The sequence below is a fragment of the Phalacrocorax aristotelis genome, chromosome 3, assembly GCF_949628215.1.
Source record: "Phalacrocorax aristotelis chromosome 3, bGulAri2.1, whole genome shotgun sequence".
In the NCBI taxonomy this organism is placed as follows: domain Eukaryota; kingdom Metazoa; phylum Chordata; class Aves; order Suliformes; family Phalacrocoracidae; genus Phalacrocorax; species Phalacrocorax aristotelis.
The window spans coordinates 106,931,454-106,950,730 of NC_134278.1; the positions used below are offsets into that span (position 1 = coordinate 106,931,454).

General features: G+C 38.5%; 1 protein-coding gene across 1 annotated transcript in view; it reads right to left on the minus strand.

Annotated features, from left to right (window-relative positions):
• Positions 1-19,277, minus strand: part of HHAT (hedgehog acyltransferase) — a 161,487-nt gene that overhangs the window by 128,756 nt on the left and 13,454 nt on the right. The window contains exon 8 of the mRNA XM_075088980.1: positions 12,819-12,969. Coding sequence (XP_074945081.1) covers positions 12,819-12,969 — 151 coding nt within the window. The remainder of the gene's footprint in view (positions 1-12,818; positions 12,970-19,277) is intronic.

Genomic DNA, 19,277 nt, shown 5'->3' on the forward strand with positions numbered 1-19,277 from the left:
AGTCCTGAGCTGCTCTGCTAGATACAGGATTTATCTGGTAGCCCCTGCAATTTAGAGTGCCTCAGTTAAATAAAAGTTTCACAAATGCATTTTGAAATCCTGTAACATGCACAATTTTCCAAAATTAACTTAGATTTTAATTAAAAACTTTACAATAGAAAGGATATCCATAGCGATACAAGTAAAAAGCGATTTGCCAATTAAATTTATACTACCTAAGTGTCAGTAGCAATATATATTTTAACTTTGAGAAGTAATAGGTAAAATCTAGTTTATCAAAATAGTAATAGTCTTTGAAGAGGGCAAAATCTTGACTCAGTGGAACAATAAAGGGGAGGTATATTTTACCTCCTTTTCATATTCATGTTACTCATTGCAGACAATTTGATAGCCATTTCCTTTACAAAAGTGTCTCAATTCTGTTCCTCTGAAGGGCAGTTCTGAATCAGTTCTGTATGCAACTTTAATGCTTTTGTTAAGCATGGAAGTTCTAGTTTTCAACAACAGATTACACATACAATCCTTCCTAATCAAATTCTCTTTTCCCAGTGCATTAACTAGAAATTGGTGACCAACAATACACATATACTAAACCAACACAGACCTTTTGCAAGATACAATCTTTGAAATATTTGCTTGCAAGCATACATCTCTCCAAGGTGCATTTTCAAAATTACTTCACAGACATGCAGTTTCTGCTTTCAAAGCTAAATGCATAATGCAACAAGCTGCCTCCAAATTTGCATTCAGCACAAAGCTGATGGGGGGGAGGGGAAAAAAAAAAAAAGAGTCTTCATATAGGAAAGATATGAAAAGGCAGAGACATGCTGGTATAAGCCACAGTCAGTAGCAATAGCACATCCACTGAAATCACAATCCTGATTCCCAGATAAAAATAAAGTACAAAACCCCTCTTTTTGTCCCCAGTGATGCAAAAATGGAGACATATCTGAACGCCAAATGAGCAAAACTGACAAGTTTTTCATGCTGCACTTCGGATATCAGATAAGCCAGTCATCCGTTTCCCCCATTGTGTCATGGGTACTTTGGACTCGTTCCAAGATTTCCATTTGTCTAATTTCCTTATAGTTGGGCCTTATTTTGAAATCCTGTACCTGCCACTTGCCACTTAAGAGTGCTGTAAGAATGTATGGTTCTCCAACTCTACCTGCCTATTGCAGGCCGGCTCATGCCAAATCGGGATCAAAAATGGGTCAGGACCACCTCCTAGGAGCTAGTTCACACTTTCCTAGTGTCACATGCCCTGAGCTCAGCACAGGTCAGCAGACAGGGGGGCTCCCCAGTGCAGCGACAGATTGACATGCAGTGACACTCTTGTTTCCTAAGCATCACCATCCAAATGCCCACCCTGGTCAGCACGTTATCCAATGGATTGTTTATGGTCCCACTTTCCACAAAGCTGTGCCTTCCTTTAACCGAGGTCTAAACTCTGGTCCTCAAAAGAAGAGTTGTATGAGCCTTCAGTATACAACTTTTAAATTCAATGTTACGCCAGCCTATGTTATTTAATGACCTGACAGCCCACTTACCTCGAAAACAGCTATTTATTAGTTCTGTTAGGGACTATAATTCACAGTTCCAGTATGATGGCTAAAGGACCCCAATCTCACAACAAGGTTTGATTGAGAGACCTCATTCCCAATGATTTACAGAATAAAAACACATACGCGCCAAGCATGTGTCAGGATCATATGAATCAGTTTAAAGTTAAGCTCATTACTAGAACCATTTTTATTAAACTAAATGCAATAATTTGAGTTGCCAAACCATGATTTTGTATATCCATATTTTTAAACCATGTGCTGAGGAGAAACCAGCACAGCTTTGTTTTGTGTCAGTTCCTCCCCAGGACTGCTGGGCTGCACTCTACTCCCAGAGACAAAGCACAACAAATCAGGCAACACGTAGCATGATCTGGGAAGCATTTGGTTAACAACGTGCTTCAGCAAAGGTGCCCACTTTAAGCTGACAGCACATCATCACTCGAAAAAGTAGACAGCGGCATGATTCTGACTTTGGTCTCTACCTTCAACGGAGTAGGTCTAGGTAGATTGCCATTTCTAAAAAGTTCAAAATCAGTAACACAGATGGAGACGGGTAAATGTGATACTGCGTGCCCAGAGACCGTATGGCATTATAGACAGAAGTATCCCAGACACCTTAAAACAGCTGTGTTGCTGCTGGAACTTGAACACTTTTGAACACAGAAAGGAATGGCATAATTCCTATAAACAGGAAAGGAGTTCAAGCAGCAGCATCACCCCACATTTCACTGGAGCAAGCAATATAACAACTGCACTTAAATATCTTCAAATGAGTTAGTCTAGTTGCCATTTATGGTGGTGATGAAATCCAACAAGTGGGTTATTTATTATACCTTCAGTACTCTCTATCCTGTTGGTATTCACCCTCTCTGAAAAGAAACATAGTTGCTGCAATGTTTCAACAGCAGTTCTCAGCCCTTTTTACAAATGTGGCTAAACTTGACATTAGAAAGTCTAACTCATTCACATATCCTCAGAGTAGCCCATCCTATTTAACCATAGAACAGTGTTTGCAAGACCAGCACTTTCATTAGCAGTCTTTACAAATAAATCTGGCATTTTGCCAGCGAGCTGCTGACTAAGTCTCTCCCACACCAGAACACTGCACTGGAGAGTGAGAGGTCATCAGAAGACAGCTGCTTTCACTGACAGAATGCTCTTAAATTGCTTCATTGTCCCTCTTTCTCAAGCCATGTCTTACAGCAGGGATGCCCAAAAGGCTCTATAAACCAGAGAATTCCCCTGACAGACACCCCACCATTTAGCAATTCTACACTACTCTGGATCCTCTTATTTCTGCTCAACTTTCTTCCAATGCTGCCTGCGGCAACCTCCCCAACTGGCAATCCCTCAAAGCTAAAAGCTTCCAAATTACAAATAATTACAATTGTGCAATATAAGTCTGAAACATGTTTTAAAGTCTTGTCAGAAGAATAAGATTACTACGGGGAAAGCAGATAGGCAGGTTTTGTAAGTGCTATTATTTAATGGCTGAATGAACTATAAAACTTCGCTAAAGCAAACCCCCTAGAGGGACTATGCCTACCAAGTATTTTTCAAGTAGCAACTGCTACCAGTTGATTCATCATCATCATCACTATTAAATAAAAATCTGGGAAAGCCATCCATGTTTTTAAAAGACACTTTTGCTTGTCTATAGCTTGCATGGATTCAGACACTGTTTTCTACAAGTCTACTTGAAACCTACACCTTCATAGTGAAGCTTGTCTCTCAGTGACAGTCAGCACACTTCCTAAATAATACAACTGCCACCATACAAGGATACATTATTTAAAAAGCAGATGCAAAACTTAATAGAAAAGCAACAATTAAATTGTCACAGAAGATATTTTTCAGTAGGAATATAGCAAGCAAACTGAAAATACTAATCTAAAAAGCCCCAACTGTTTACTGTTTAGTTTTAAAAATGAAGATGCATGATTAAAAAATGAGATCCAATCCAATGCAACAATCCATTCGGATTTATCTATTACCCATACTATGGAATATACTTTTGGACACTGAGCCTTGAAAGTCACACTGCAACATACTCTGGGGACTCTTTTGCCACATACAACTATGTTCTTGGAGCTCATTTTTCACTTCAGCCTCTCAATTAGTGCAAGACACTTGGCGAATTCTACCCACATACAGATTTTACAGTCTGCCCACTGATACAGTATTGGAATCAGGAACAAATACATGGAGCTCTTTTGGCATTCCTTCAAGATAAACAATTCTATCATTTCCTATGCAAAAACAAAACATCTCCCCCTTCTTACCATGAAAGATACAATGAAGCAAACCCTGGCTCAACCCAATGAGAAAATTCCTGTTGAAGTGAATTCAATGTTCTTTTAAACATCAATATCTTAAGAACCTGCTTAAGCCTAGATCTCAACCTTCAATGGGCTTCTTTTGTTTGTGAGCTTTTAAGTTTGGTCTGCAATGCAGCAAACTAGTAGCAGCAGCTTTCTTTTGTATCAATGCAAAAATGCAGCTAAGAGCAAAAAAGAAAAATCTATGTTCTTTGAACAAAAAAATATGAAGACTGTCAAATACTTTTATATCATGCCTTTGACAAGCAATCTCTTGTTATAGTAATAATAAGCAGGACTTGTATATACATGAAGATATCTTTATCATATTCTCTGACACTTGCTTAAGGACATACTGGAGTTTTAACACTTCATGCTTCGATAAAACACTTGGAATTTCTGTTCTGTTTCTTCTTGGAATTAAGCAACAGTACCAAGCTGCCTTTTTCTTTCCTCCATTATTAGAATAACCAAAGCTGCCACCACATTCAGCCTGTGCCGGATGCCTCCATCCAGAGTTCCTGCTCAGTACTTAGAGCTCTTCAGCACCAACATGGCCAATGCATAAACATTCACCTCACTTCACAAAAAGAATGATTTGTAAATATGTGATTTCTTTAAGGTTGAACAGAGTCAACCCTAAACATTTTACTTGCAAAGCATTTCCTGCATAGCATCACAGGGAGAAGCTAGGGCTTCCTGTACCTAAGAGAATAGTAGAAATCCACAATGAAATCCTGACCCAGTCAAAATCAGCAAAAACCCTCACTGATTTCAGCAGATGCAGAAACAACTGGGCTGACTCTGGGCAGCCTGTATAATGCAGAATACAGTCCAACTTTGGCATATATTTTTAGACGCCTTCATCTCTGAGTAGAACATATCACTAAGTCCCAAAGCTTCATCTGTGGAGTTTCAGTTATTAGCTGGGAGCTCAGGCTGGAGACCTGCATAGCAAAAAAGAATCTATAGTAAGATAGCTGCAAGGGGAAATGTCTTTGGGGACCACAAGGACTTCACAAGTTGCTAGTGGCCTCCAGCCTACAAATTGGATCCATGAACACAGCTCTGCCTACTTAGGCTTTAAGACAAGAAAGTAGTTCTGTTTCTCGCATATCTGCTTCATTGGATCTTAGAGAGAGTTCAGCAGACACTTTCTTAAAAAGAGCAAGTCTCATTTATATTCTGTTAATCTCTCCTAGAACCCTTCAGAAAAAATTAATTTTATACCTTCCCTGATTCTTCAAAAGCCTGTGGTAACTCATAGAAAGTGGATGAAACCTAATGCCCATTAGTGGCAAACTCCCATAGGGTAAGTTCTCCTTCAGTTTTCCTCAGGCAAGACTCTTGCAATGCAGTGTTGATTGTCGAATTACTACGAGATCCCTATCCCTACTGCAAACAGAACAATGAAGTTTATTAATAGCTATTACTCATTTTCTACAGTGGTTGTGAGCAGGCAGAGTATTGTTTGCCAAATCTGAGCAGCAGTAACAGTTTGTATCTATGCAGAGCTCATGTCAAATGCCATGAAGAATAGGCTTCGCTGGTGATCAGCAGTAGGTGAGCTTAACTTATTTGTTAAAAAAAGCCCAGCAATTTCAAATTACAGTGACAAAGCAGTCACTATGCAAATAAATTTCAAGTAATTATGGCAATTTAAACCCAAGAAGGATTAGGGTACTTCCCTATCGCCTCTTTTTACACTCCAAAGAGACAAATAGATTTTTTTTTTCCTTTTACTGAAGAGATAAGAGGCCTTTTAAAGTTTTAATATAACCAGCAAATTGAGCTGTACAGTACATAAGAACTGTAGCATGCACTAATTTGCCTGACATCAAAAGCAATTAAATATTTTGTCTGTATCAGTGAGAGGATGACTAACCTGTCCAGAACTAAAGCATCTTTCATATATTCAGGTAACCTGTTAGCTAAAAATAATGTGCCAGAAATCAATGCTCAGCTTGAAGCATCACAACAATTAATGAAAAATACAAGTAAATCAGGAAAAGTGTTATTTTTCAACTTAGAAACAAGTTATTCTATTACTAAAAATGTGCACTCATTCTGCAGTTAAATGCCCAATTTTTGGGCAAACAGCTTAAGTATTCTGATATTGGCAAGCAGGTGTACCATTTAAAGGTTATACATAAACTCCATAGCCTTTCTAAGGAGGGCTTTCCTCTTTAAAAGACCACCCTGACTCCAGATGTTACTCCACACAGTAGCTGTGTATTTCACACAGGAGCATACTGCTTAGAACTACCACAGGGGTTGTGAGTGCCAAGGACATACAGCGAGGCCTGCCTTACATTCAACCCTAGTCCTTATACACCAACAGAAGGAAAAAAGAGCCCTTTCCTTTCTGAAAAAGGAAACCTAGCACCTTCTAAGACCACATAAAAAGCTTTTTCAAGAATGAAGACTACTATTCTTTAAGCTTTTTAAAGCACATCATCTACAAACACATGCAAACAAGCTTTACGTGACAAAACTATTCTTACGTATGCTGTTTTTACTACTGATTTGGGACCCAGTTCAGTGTACTTGTCCAGACAGGACACACAAACCAGATCTCATTACTTCAGGGTGTTAAACTTAACAAAAGAAGGCTTAACGTGGCTCATGGGCATTGATGCATTTAGACGTCTGCACACTTTGGCAATATCGATTTCTTCTATTCTTAAGATTTCAGTGCAGTTTCCCCTTTTTCACGGGCACTAGGCCATTTCAAAACTTTGGTTGTAATTCTATTTAATCCAACTATCCTTTTAAATAATCTTTTTTTCATATTTAAAGAGATACCTCTAAAAATATAGGGTGGGGAAAAGATGCCTTTTGATTTTTAAATAGAAATACTGCAGCATTAGCATTTAAGATTAAAAACAGTGAGAAACTAGATCATTGAGACATTTTTGTTTTACCTGATACACTGTCTAAAACACTGGACAGCTTTTTTTTTGAAAATGTCAAAGGCTGGAAATATACAACTGACACTCCTAATCTCCAGAGGAAAGGGAAATACGCATAAGCCTGTCCTTCATTGTCTTGTCTCTCAGTTCCAGCTGTTGGGTAAGTCCCATCAAAGGCATGGAGGAGGGAACTTTCCAAAACATAGCTGTCTAGAACTATATGGCAGGTACAAAACAAATCACCTCAAAATGGCTGATCCTCTTGAAGCTGACTGCTAGGGTATTCATAGCCCTTAAAATGAGATTCTCTGTTCATAGCACAAGTAGGCTTGGTCCAGCATCCCTGCTCTGATCCCCAGAGAACAGCCTCTCCCCAGGCACAGAACCCCAGCAAACGTCCTCCTGCAGCCTTGAGAAGCAGCTGTCACTGCCACTGCAACTCCTCCCACAGCAAGGCGGGCAGCAGGTCTGAGCCACAGATCTGGATGGGCCATTCAAATTTCTACCAGGCTCCAGATGATTTGTGCCAAATCCCTTCTTCACACTACCATGGAGACAGAGTTCCTTTTCACTGCCTGCCTCTCCTTCCCTCATGCAAATTTTTCCAAGGATTTGTGCCATAACTGACTCCTGAGGATACCTGCCATGGGAAGGAGTTTACAACCCATCAGTTAGCATCCTTTCTTTTTCCCCTGTAATTACCTCCAGACAACAGCTTACACAACAGCTGCTTTATCAATAACATGTATTCAGAGAACTAAACTCATAGGAAGGAGAAATTTAGGGAGAAAATCTGCAATCTCAAATTTCAGACCATCCATCACCTTACCCAGAAACACTACAGCAAAAGAGCACTACACTACCTAAGCAAGAGCCTTCCACAGGAGTTTGTTAACATACAAGCCCCTAAACTTGTAAAGGCCCCTTCTGAGCCCAGAGGCAGGGATGTCATCCTGACTACACAAGGCTGTAGCAGTTACAGTTGGACAGTTATGTTTGTGTTAACTTGTGCCAGATATCAGCTACTTGGGAATTTAAGGAGGCAAGCTTCCCAAATCAAGCATTGACAGAAATACCATTTCTGATCTTATTTAATTTTCCTTAATGATGCCTTATAACATAAAGCCTTTCAGCAGCTTAACTTATTAAATATATCATGATAACTCCCAAACTGATTTAATCCAATAAAGAAAATCAGAAGCCTGAAGAAGGGAAGCGCATGATAAACTGGGCTGAGACCATGAGATGAACAGGTGAAAATGGACTTAAATTACATTTTTTCCCCCACCCATCAGAAAAACCATTGTCCTTGTTTAAAAATCTATTCCAGACATCACCACAAACTAAGAATAGGCAGTTAGATATAAATACTATCAAGCGTTTAAGCCAGAAGAAATGGTAAGTTTTTGCTTGCTATTCATCATTCCCAAATCACTGCATGGGGTCACAGTGATCTCTTGTGCTCATACTCACACATAACATCAGTGTCAGACCTGTCTCTTCCCAAAAAAGAATCTGAAAGAAAGGGAAAACACCTCATATCGTCCTTTCTGATTCACAAGGAACTGTTTCCAGAGGGGGGGGAAGTTTCAAGCACAACAGCGAAGGTAGACAAAGTATCAGGATGAGGAAGAAACAGATGCAGATGAGATTATATTTTTATTTGTAGATCCACTTTCTGCAGCATGGTTACAACAAAGAATGTTTTAGTCTACAGAAAATTTCTAATCCATAATTTGGAGCAATTCACTGAGACCTTATATACAGACCACTCTTCTCATGAGGCAAGCTATGCTTTTGCAGTAAACCAGACTGAATTGCAGACAATTTCTTTCAAATCATAACCCAGACACCATTTTTGGATGTCACCAAAACATCTGGGGTACAAACTTAACATGTGCTCATAGAAAAGTGTGTATGTGTGTCTGTACATGACAACTACAGCCCTCCTAGTCCACCCATTAGCATGCAAGAAAATGGTGCCGGGGGTGGGGCGTTCACTTATGCCAGACTCCTGTCTGGCCAAGAATCAGGGTGTTAAATACAAGGTGGAATATAGATCTTACAGCATGGTAGTTGCAAATGGCCAGATCTTTCTCCATCATTACATTGTTTTATTTTTATCTGGCAGCATTTCAACTCCATTTTCTTTATTCTGGATAAAATTGTTTCCTGTGAAATCTACCTTTCAAATACTACTACTTACTGTCTTTCTGAAGAACCTCTACCCTTGCTGAGGCTAACCTATATTAAAGATGCATAAAGCTTTAGCACAATTTGTCCCCAACACACTTGTCTCAATTATTCTGGGATAAGATACTTGGGAATGGGCAAATTTTAAAGGTGGAATGGCAGAGGAGTTGTGCTTCTGCACATTTCGTATCAGTCTATGACCAGAAATAACTGGTTTCTTACGCCATGCTGTTCTCATGGCATGTCAAAATACAGCTGATCAAGGCGTCCAACATCTTTGCAGAAGAACACTCTACGCTCAGTAACATAGCATGGACACAAAAATATAAGCACAATGCTTCCATGAACAGCATCTGTGCTAAAAGTTGTCCTAGTTTAAAAACTGACAAGTTTCTGTGGAATACATTGCTGAAGTAATTTACCAGTATGCCAAAGTTGATGTAGGATTTAGTTACCTGCTACCTATTGTTTCTAGTTTCCACACCCCTACTCCTCCACCAGGATGTTTTTCCATCTTGAACTAAGATGGAAGTTTCACAGTTTCTCCAGCTGCACTACATGATTCACGCCCCTGCCTGAGAAGTTGTATTGCAGACATCAGTTTTGACCAATTCTTTAAAGGCACAAGTTTCCAACAACAACGGTTGCTCTAACATGATTTATCGACTTGCTTTTAACCTTGGTAACAAAAACCAAGCTTTAATTCCTCACGACTTAAGATAAAGCAGACATTAAAAACTCCCTGCCCTATCTGGAAATCAGGAGCTCAGAAATTCCTTTTCACAGCTGTAATCAAGCTTTTCAATAGTAATAAATTTATCATGCATTTATTAACTACGCAGCTGCACATTTAGCAAGATAATGATATCCTGGTAAAATGAAACCACAGTAACAGATTCAACACCTGTATTTGTCTTGAGACAGAAAACAAAAGTGCTAATTTTTTTACTCAAGAGATTGTCTTGATTAAATAAAATGCAAATTAGGCAGAATCTACTATAGAGTTGATAACTCCTTTTTAATTAAAGCCTTTTATTTTTAGTTTGAATGGATACAACTGGTTTATCACTTAGTAGGATAAATAGCGAGGCAGAGTACCTGATTTGTTCTTCTAACACCTGCTTTGCTTTTCAGCTCTAGAGAAATTTTAGACACACCATGGTATCTTTCTTACCTTCCCAATCAAAAGCTCTTCCACCTGCTATATCATAGTGAATTATGTCAGCACATATTGATTGGAAATTGACAGTGGTCTGGATGTATGAGATCAAAAGCTTTGTTGTTATGCTCAGAGGACACCAGGTGGTGGTGGAAGACTCCTTATAGCATATTTGCATTCCTTACATGGTGACATTCATGTTGTCTTCCTCTTCAGGCTACCTACTCTCCTTCAAAACCTGCACTGCTAATAGGTTTGAGACATACAACTATCAATACTGGGCCTTCTGAAAGCATAGCTAGCCTAATACCCTGTTTCTGGGAGTACCCTGAAGTGGACACCAGCAAGAAGGGTAAGAGCGAGACAAGCATACGCAAGCACTTTTCCCCAAGCAGCCTCACCAATGCCAGCCAGCATGTAACCATGGTGCACTCCCATGTCATCTGGCTCATTGCACCCTACTCCATTTCCCCACCTGGCCCTAGGAGCCTTTAATAAGCTTTAGCAGGCTACTATTTTATGAAAGAGGTCTGGTACAAGTCTCCTCACTCTAACCCTTAAAACTGGGTACTGTGTTATTAACATTTAAATTTGACCCACTCTGATAAAGTTGTTGGGAAAAGTCACTTAAAAGTCCATATATTCACAAACTACATAAGAAGTATTCAGCACTTTAAGTCAGTGTCACTGTTAGTAAGGCTTCACAACACGATATTTGGTTTCACCGTTTTTTTGCTCGCTTTTACAGTAAACACACCATTTCCACACTTCCTGTCCTGTTCAGATAGTCATACGGTTTAGAAACACAGGCTATTCTCACTTCTAACACTGACATTCCTATAAAACATACCAAAACATGAAAAGACTGCAAGGCCTCTGGGTAGTAATGATTGAAGAGTTTAACTGTAAAGGCATAAGGGCATCATAATTCAGGGATTAAGAGAGGAAGGTACATGAGATTTCTGATTATTGAGAATTCATTAGCAACCATAGGAAATTCTAATATCCACGCAGCTTTGAGAGCAATAAGTTGTCAGCTGTACATTAACTGATGTTTTTTCAGTCCTCAAAGCAAACAGACAAATCCCATTGATGAGATATATGTATCAAGCATTCACTATGAATTAAATACTTAGGCAATTGGTAAATATCAGCAGTTGACATTTTTTCCTTCTGTAAAAAACTTTAACTTTCTGCTTAGACACTAGTTTCAATTTTCTTCAAGTGTTATGAATATATTTGAAAGAACACCCAGTGTTTTTGCTGTGATACAGCACACATCTTTGCAGGCGCAGAGAACCTTTTCGTGGTCTGTTACAACTACCTGACACAGCAGTGTCATTAGGATTTGTGCTGAAGTTCAGTTTCATTTGGCACCTCCAGAGCAATACACAGATTCCCTGGAATAACTGGGAAAGGAGGGAAAAAAACACTGCTGTTTGCAACTCTGCTTGCAAGGGCCAGCAGGCCGAGAGATGCTACTCCCAGGAGTGTCTGGTAAAGACCAGAGATTTCTATATTAACTGTCTAGGTCATAAGTTCAGTTCAAACTCTGAAAGAGAATTTAAACCAAGGCATTTCCTAGTAGCTCAAATAATTTAAGAGTTAATCTGTTTTCTGCACTTTCTCCTGCATTTCTTTGAATGCTACATATCTACAGTTGCCAAACATTATAAACTATAAAGCCTTCATGTTACAACTAGCTTCCAGCTGAAAACAAAATTAAAATCTCATCCAATAAAGCTCTGATAATAGCAGGCCCACTGTTTTTATGACTAAAATGAAAAAGCTTTATTCGTTTCACAAAGCAGTTGGAGACCAAACAAGGTAAGCACCATTGTGCTAGGCTCTGCACTAACAACACAAGAGAAGCCTCTGCACTGAAAAGCAGACAAGTCTAAATCATTTTAGGTAATGTTTTCTAGAAGTCTGGGGCACAGCATCCCACACACTGGAGGAACTCAAGATAGTGCAGAGGAAAACAAGGGAGGTGGAAGTCAAGTGAATCCACTGTTACACACAGGCTAAACAGCAAGCAGAATCTACCTGGGAGACAGTTTTCAGGGAAAATACTTCCGTGAACACCAATTTAAAGCAACCATAAGATTAAAAACTGATACTTTTGTTAACTATTGGGCTGAAACTCTTTAAAAAAGGGGGGATCCAGAAATTTATCCTGCATTATAAACAACTGCCACTTTTCATAGTATTTTTAATGTGTTGGAGACATTCTGTACTGCATGACTCTACATACTAAAGTGTTATAACTACAGCTTTCCTCATGGGGTAATTAATCAAGCATTTCTTTTCCTTCACTGGAAGAGTATCTAGCTGAAATGTGGGGTATAGACCAAGACTGAAAAATGAACCATTTAATAGATATCTGGAAAAATAATTACTATGTTAGTGACGCTAAGTAGGCTGAGTCTAATACTAAAAATCTATAGGATGAAAATGCTAAGGGATGCTTGCCCCTACCCTCTGCAGTGGGAAAAAAACTAACCAAATTGAAGTTCATTTAGGAAGTGCTAAAGATGAATCACGGGGTAAGAAAAATGCACGAGGACATACAAGCAAACATGCATGTGACCATGACCACACACATCCATACTCTTATATACTAACTGCCATATAACAGTAATAAACTGTCTAAAAAGCAATAATGACTAACCTCCACATTTTAGTGAAACTATGCATCAGGCTCACACAGCACGGCAGAGCTGGAGGTTTGAGTCCGTCCATTTGAAGGAGGAGGGCAGGAACACCATACAGAACCAGGTATTTCACATAAAAAAATAGTACTTGAGCTAAAGCCAGGCCACCTAAAAAATAAAAGTAAAAAAAATCATACCTTAAACAAGTCCTGAAATACTTTTAAAACTGGTTAATACCGATTACTCCCAAACAGCCATTATCCAAAAAAACTAAAGAGAGCATCATCAGTTGACAGGTATACAATACCTACTTTTGCAACAGCTATAGGACACAAGCACATGCAATTATGACTTTAGGCACAAGCACACAGAATAGTACCATCATGAATGATGGTAAAATGCAGAGGTCAACACCTTTATAGACACCGGTGAGAGTTCACTCCTAAAAGTTCCACTGACTTTGGCAAACTTTTCCATCTGACAGCTGACATGAATAAAATCTAATCCCAAAGGAGGGAAAGTAAAATTATTACAATTTGGAAGAGTAAAACAAAAATACAATACACAATTGTTACATCTTCCTTTCCAGTGTTTTGCTATCCTCACTGATATTAACTTGTTATTTGACTGGAGTACTCTAGATATCTAATGTAATTTTAAAACCTTCCAGACCTTCCTTGGAGACAATGTTTTCAGTCTAACTCCAGCAGCACAAGCCCATGAACATCTAAATAATCTGCCTTTCTTTTGGCACAACATTCCTTTTGCATTCTGCTGACTAATGAGTATAATATGGATTAAAAATTCATCTAATATATAACAACCTAGGGTGAAATTCTGGCACTAATATAAAGTTGCAAAACTCCTCCTGGCCTACATTTTGCTGCTACAATCCAATATTTTTAGTTTTAATATCATGATCAATGTGCATGATATAAGAAACAGTTCTGCCATACATGACAAAAATTTACTTTAGAACAAAATACCTAGACATGAAGCTTATGATATTTTTCTTCAGAGAAGCAGTCATCTAGTATTCAATAACATTCATCCCCAGAGGAAACCAATCAGAAGCACAATTTGGATATTAGCCAAATTACACATTAGATTTGGCTGTACATAAAATTCAGCAGTACTTTCTTCTTTAATTCCCATCTCATTCAGTTTCTCATTTCTTTTCCAGCAAATTTCAGTGGAGAACTGAATGCTGACACCCAAACAAACTGATTATGAAGATCACAACTTTCTGTGCAATGGTAAAATTCAAAATCCTTTGGCTGTGCACGATGGAAAGACATTTATAGACACAGACTACCACTCTTGAGGCCCAAAAATCAATACATTTGGTTTTAAATACAATGATGAAAGACTGAGTTCTCAGATACAAAGTTATAATACACAAGTTTCAGGAAAAAAAGCATTTTCACCATCTCTAATAACATACATCTAAGTTGTCATTACTGTTAACTAGCAGACAGCTCAATAGCACTGGTACCTAAAATATAGGCATCACATCGCCAATCATTACCTGGCACATGCTAGCTACTCTACATGTGGTAATTCTAAGACTCCCAATATCAGCAGTGTGAAGGTTCCTTTCAAAATACATAATGTTCTCATTGGTCTTCAATTCATCCCAGCTGTGTGAGTTCTGGCCACACATGGAAAACTAAGGGGAAGATTCACATCCACACAAGAGCTGGGCTGCACTGACAACCTTCTTGCATACCTAAGACACTGCAGCTACTTTGCATTTGCTCCATTATAGCACAAAGCAGCCAGAAGTACACTGCTTCACCTGATTTAAAAACATGAAATAAAAAAAGAAATTTAAGGTCAATGCTAAATTTCTCAAATTCATTAACAATATCACAAAATTTGTTCTCTAGTGTTTGATTTAAAGCTTAAAAAGAAATCTCACATAAGCATTACCTTAAATTGGAAACAAGCTATTTCAAATGTATATTAAACACATACCTCATGGAAAAAGTACTGCAAATTTGCTATATTTTCCCCAGAAGAAATTCAAAGGATTCAGAGTCAATGTTTGGGCTTTTCTTTAAAACTTAAATGTGTTAAAGGATAAAAAATATCAAATACCCATACAGTCTTAAACCCATGCACTTCAACAGTCAAGCTGTTTGAAGTCCCAGATTAAATTAACTGACTTTTACAGAAATTTTCAATTTATCATCGCACAATCCTTAAAACATTGTAAGTTATCCTATGCTTTAAAAATGCATTTATAGACCTTCAAATACTTGCCTGCCTTAAATTTTCTACAAAACTGCATTTCGTAAGTTTTAGAGCTTTGATTCAAGCATAATTAGAATTTAGAATATTCACAGAATTTGTTGTTGCTGTTTTCATATTCTCAGAACTCTGCCTTATATTTTTTGACAGAATTTATTAAACATAACATTTTCATAAGTGACAAAAGATTTGGATCCAGGTATCAGAAACCACTTATGGACCATTTCTCTGTCCATAAACCATCACCAAAACTCATGATTAAAAATTATAACTTAGCAGGCAATTATGAGCACACAGCACAAATTTACCCTTTTTTGCAGCTACAGTGACCATATAGCATTAATGATTGTAGGTGCTTTTTTCTGTCAAGTACCAGGGCAGGTGCAACTAGAAAACACATATCAGAGATAAATACGCACTCATATTTCAGAAGGGTTACTGACACATAGCACAAGTCTAATAGGAAACAGACATTTAAAACAGCTAAGAATTTGGGGCCATATTATCAAGTTGAAAATATCAGGCTTTAGGGGTCCATTTACCTTTTCTCTTATTTTGTACATGCTTCCTCCACAGAAAGAAATAAAAAACTATGCAGGGATTCCCTCAAATTAAAATCTCCATGAAAGAATATGGCTCTGCACTGGAGCAGATAAGCTACAGATGTATCTCAGCAATAATGCCAACAATCATTAAGTGCATCAGGAGTTTCCAGCTCTGTAATCAATTACTAAGAGCATGATTATTGACAAGCTTTACACTCCGGGCTACAGCATTTTCTTCACAGCAGGACACTGCTTCCTAACAAAAGCCCCAAGACTGAATACACTATGACCTTCTCAGTTTGGTACAGACCACAGCAGGAGGCTACACTTCACACTGGGGAAGCTTTCATATGAACATAACTACCACAGCACCAAGTCAACTTGGCACAAGCTACCAGGTAAGCAGAGCTCTGGCCATTGCCAGCAATCCCACATAGATGAGGCTGTGCTGTCCTGTCCATCCACTCATACCTGCCACACTGACCTGAATTAATGCAAAAGTGACAATTCAATTCTGTTATTCCCATCTCTAGCCACTGAAAAAGAGCACTGTGTAAGAAACATGAAGCACCCTAATTTCTTACTTGAACAGAAAATTCAATTAATAATTCGGCTTACACTGCTGAGCAGTGTTTTTCACTGCTGCTTGGCAGTGCTTTGAAAGAGGTGCTGGCTCACAAAATCAGAAGGAATGATTTAAAAAAAGTACTACAGGACTCATGCGGCCCAGCTTCATATCTAAGCCTTCTAGTAGCACACAAGCAGCAAGAAAAATCCTAAAACATAGGGAGCAGTGGCAGGAAAGTACATACCACAATGTTTGCCCTAGAGGCTAAATGCTTCTTTTTAGATTAAATTGAATGGGCATAAAGACTCCAAAGTGAAGTTACATAAACAAGACTAAATAGAGCTGTCAAGGGATTCTTGGTCAAGGCACAGACACATCTGCCAGGTTAAAGAAAACCAGAAGTTTTTTCAAGGATACACATGCCTTGAATACTCCCAAACCATCTACAGCAGGCATTATGTTAATTAGTAAATACTTGCAGGAAAGAACTCTCTAAACAAACAGTTATCACACTGTGCTGGTTTTAACTGGGATAGAGGTGGTTTTTTTTTCCACATATTTTATCAGATTCCTCTTATCTTTTTGCAGGATGGGAAAAATTCTGATTACTGTAAGTATTTCATTACCATTCAGACAGGTGCGCAGACACCCTAATTTCAATAGCAGAACACTACATGCTTCTTAAAATGAATTCAAATCTATTTCCTATCTATGGGGTTTATTAGAAAGAACTGCAACACATCAAAACCTGCAACCTACATCCAACTTACACGGACTACTCTGTAGGTCTCACTTTCAAAGAGGAAACTATGTAACTTTTTAAATAAATCAAAACATGAAATCACCAATTACAGATTAAACCAGGTGGCTCCACCTTTGAACAGATCATATTCTAGATTGACTTGCATGCTGCTCATATGAAAACAAATACCCTTTTGGAGTACTACAGACTAGTTAATAATTAAAACAATCACAGCTAATTGACACTAAATTGTGCATGCTTCACTAGAACAAGCAAATGGCAATGGTTAAGACCAGTGCATTAAAGCCACAGAACACTCACAACATTGTATCACACATGCATACAACTCAGATGTACATCTCAACATCAAACATACCTCTCAAAGCACATATACAGATTCCTAGTTAAAAATATTTCCACAATTACAATATCTATTAGTATCCTGGATTAATCCAGTGCAACAATTGCATTAGACAATACATTTTCATGCAGAAATCTGGCTTTCATCATTCCTTATACCCTATGAGACTGACATGAAGCTCTGTTCAGATGAGCAGAGACAAGAAAATGGTGCTGAACCACCAGACTAAACAGGAAGCCTCCTAAGGAAAATATAGGCACTGTTTTCTTAACCTCTGCATTTTCAGAGCAGACTTAACTGGATTAGCAACACCTAACATCCATTGCCATTTCTATATAACAGAATGTACCCCACCAGAGTGAGTTCTACCATTGGTATTCTTTGTTGTCATAGTGAAGAAAAAACTAAATCACTTATTTCAATTTAAGATCTTTCAACTAGTGCTGTTGAGCTGTTACTATGTAAAGCAATGAATTTGTCATTCTGCTACAGAAGCCTGAAGAACATACATTGGAAAGGATCAACAATCTACCTGCCTTTTATTTATTTCTTTTTCCCAGGCTTCATTACACACTATGTCCAAACATTACTCACTAGAGCAAATAAGCCTCTGATCTGGCCTAGTGTGGCTATTCTTCTGGTATGCTGCAGTACACCAGGATACTGGATTACTGGAATCCATAGCAGCTTTTATCATCTGTGCCTGCAAATTTCATTTTACAGTGTAAAATGTCAAGGCAGCAAATTAATCCCAATTAACTTTAAAAACTGAGAAGAATTAATTAGTGTTTCCATTACCATGGAATACAGGTCTCCCAGCTGTGTCATTAATTCTGAAAGCACCCAATTCTTTCAGACAATCCTACTGATGCTACCAGAATGAAAGGCAGCACTGACACAAAACCATGGAATTGCTATAGACATTGCATTTAGTGCTCAGAGTTAAATAAGCACAAATGCCCTGATATTGTTCAATATGCCAATAGCTATCTATTCATAGACAGAAATATTTGTGAATATAGACACAATGATTTGTGAATTCTAGAAGATGCTCTCATTCTCTGAACAATGACTTGCTGGGATCAATAGCAATACCGTGCTGCTCAGCTGACATCTTTAATTTAATTCTGTGTTCAGGCATTAACATCCCTCCAAGAAACTGAAGGGCCATACATATATGGCAAACATACACAGTCTAAAAACCAAATACTACAGATACAGTCCCGTCCTATTCTTCATTCTATTCCTGATGTGGGGCCCAGTATGTGGCCAATGGAAAACCGTATTGCTTGCTATCACATGGTTTTTCATATAATTCCTACCACAGAAGATCTACATTGCTGAGAAGGACTCGAAGTCAAGGTTTGCTGTAAAGACAGTGGTGTCAGGAGAAGCAGTTCTGAGAAATGAGCCATTCATAGGAGAACAGCAAAACCCAGCCCATGAGCAACCCTTAATACTGCACTGCCAGGTGCTCATCATACCTGCTGCTTCTTGGAGAACAGTAACATCATCTGCTGAGAGGGTGGGGTGCTACTGCAGCCCATCACATTGAAGGAATATGCAGGCCAGTACAAGAGTCACTGAAGAAACAAGTGCAAGATTTCACATGGATTTTGTGTTCTTTATCTTGTGCTATCTGGAGAGTACGGTCAAATGCCTTCCCCACTATGCAGACAGAGAGCAAGATTCCCCCTGCCCTGTACAGAGAAGAATGAAGTTTCTGTGGGTGCTGGAGCTATGGGTGATGATGGAAATCATTTATACCTAAAGTTACACAAAAGAGTTAATATTTGGATATCTAAGAACACTTCTACCCAAAACAGCTCTTACCACCTCCTCTTCCTCCATACCAGAGACTGAAACTTCCTCTTCGAGGTTCTTCTTGCTACCGAACGCAGGCCACTGAGGAAAAAATACAACTGTGTACTCTGCATGAAATTACTTTTTTCCAGACCCATATGATGCAGCTTTTTGTTAATGCACATAGCATTTGGTCTCCAGCAC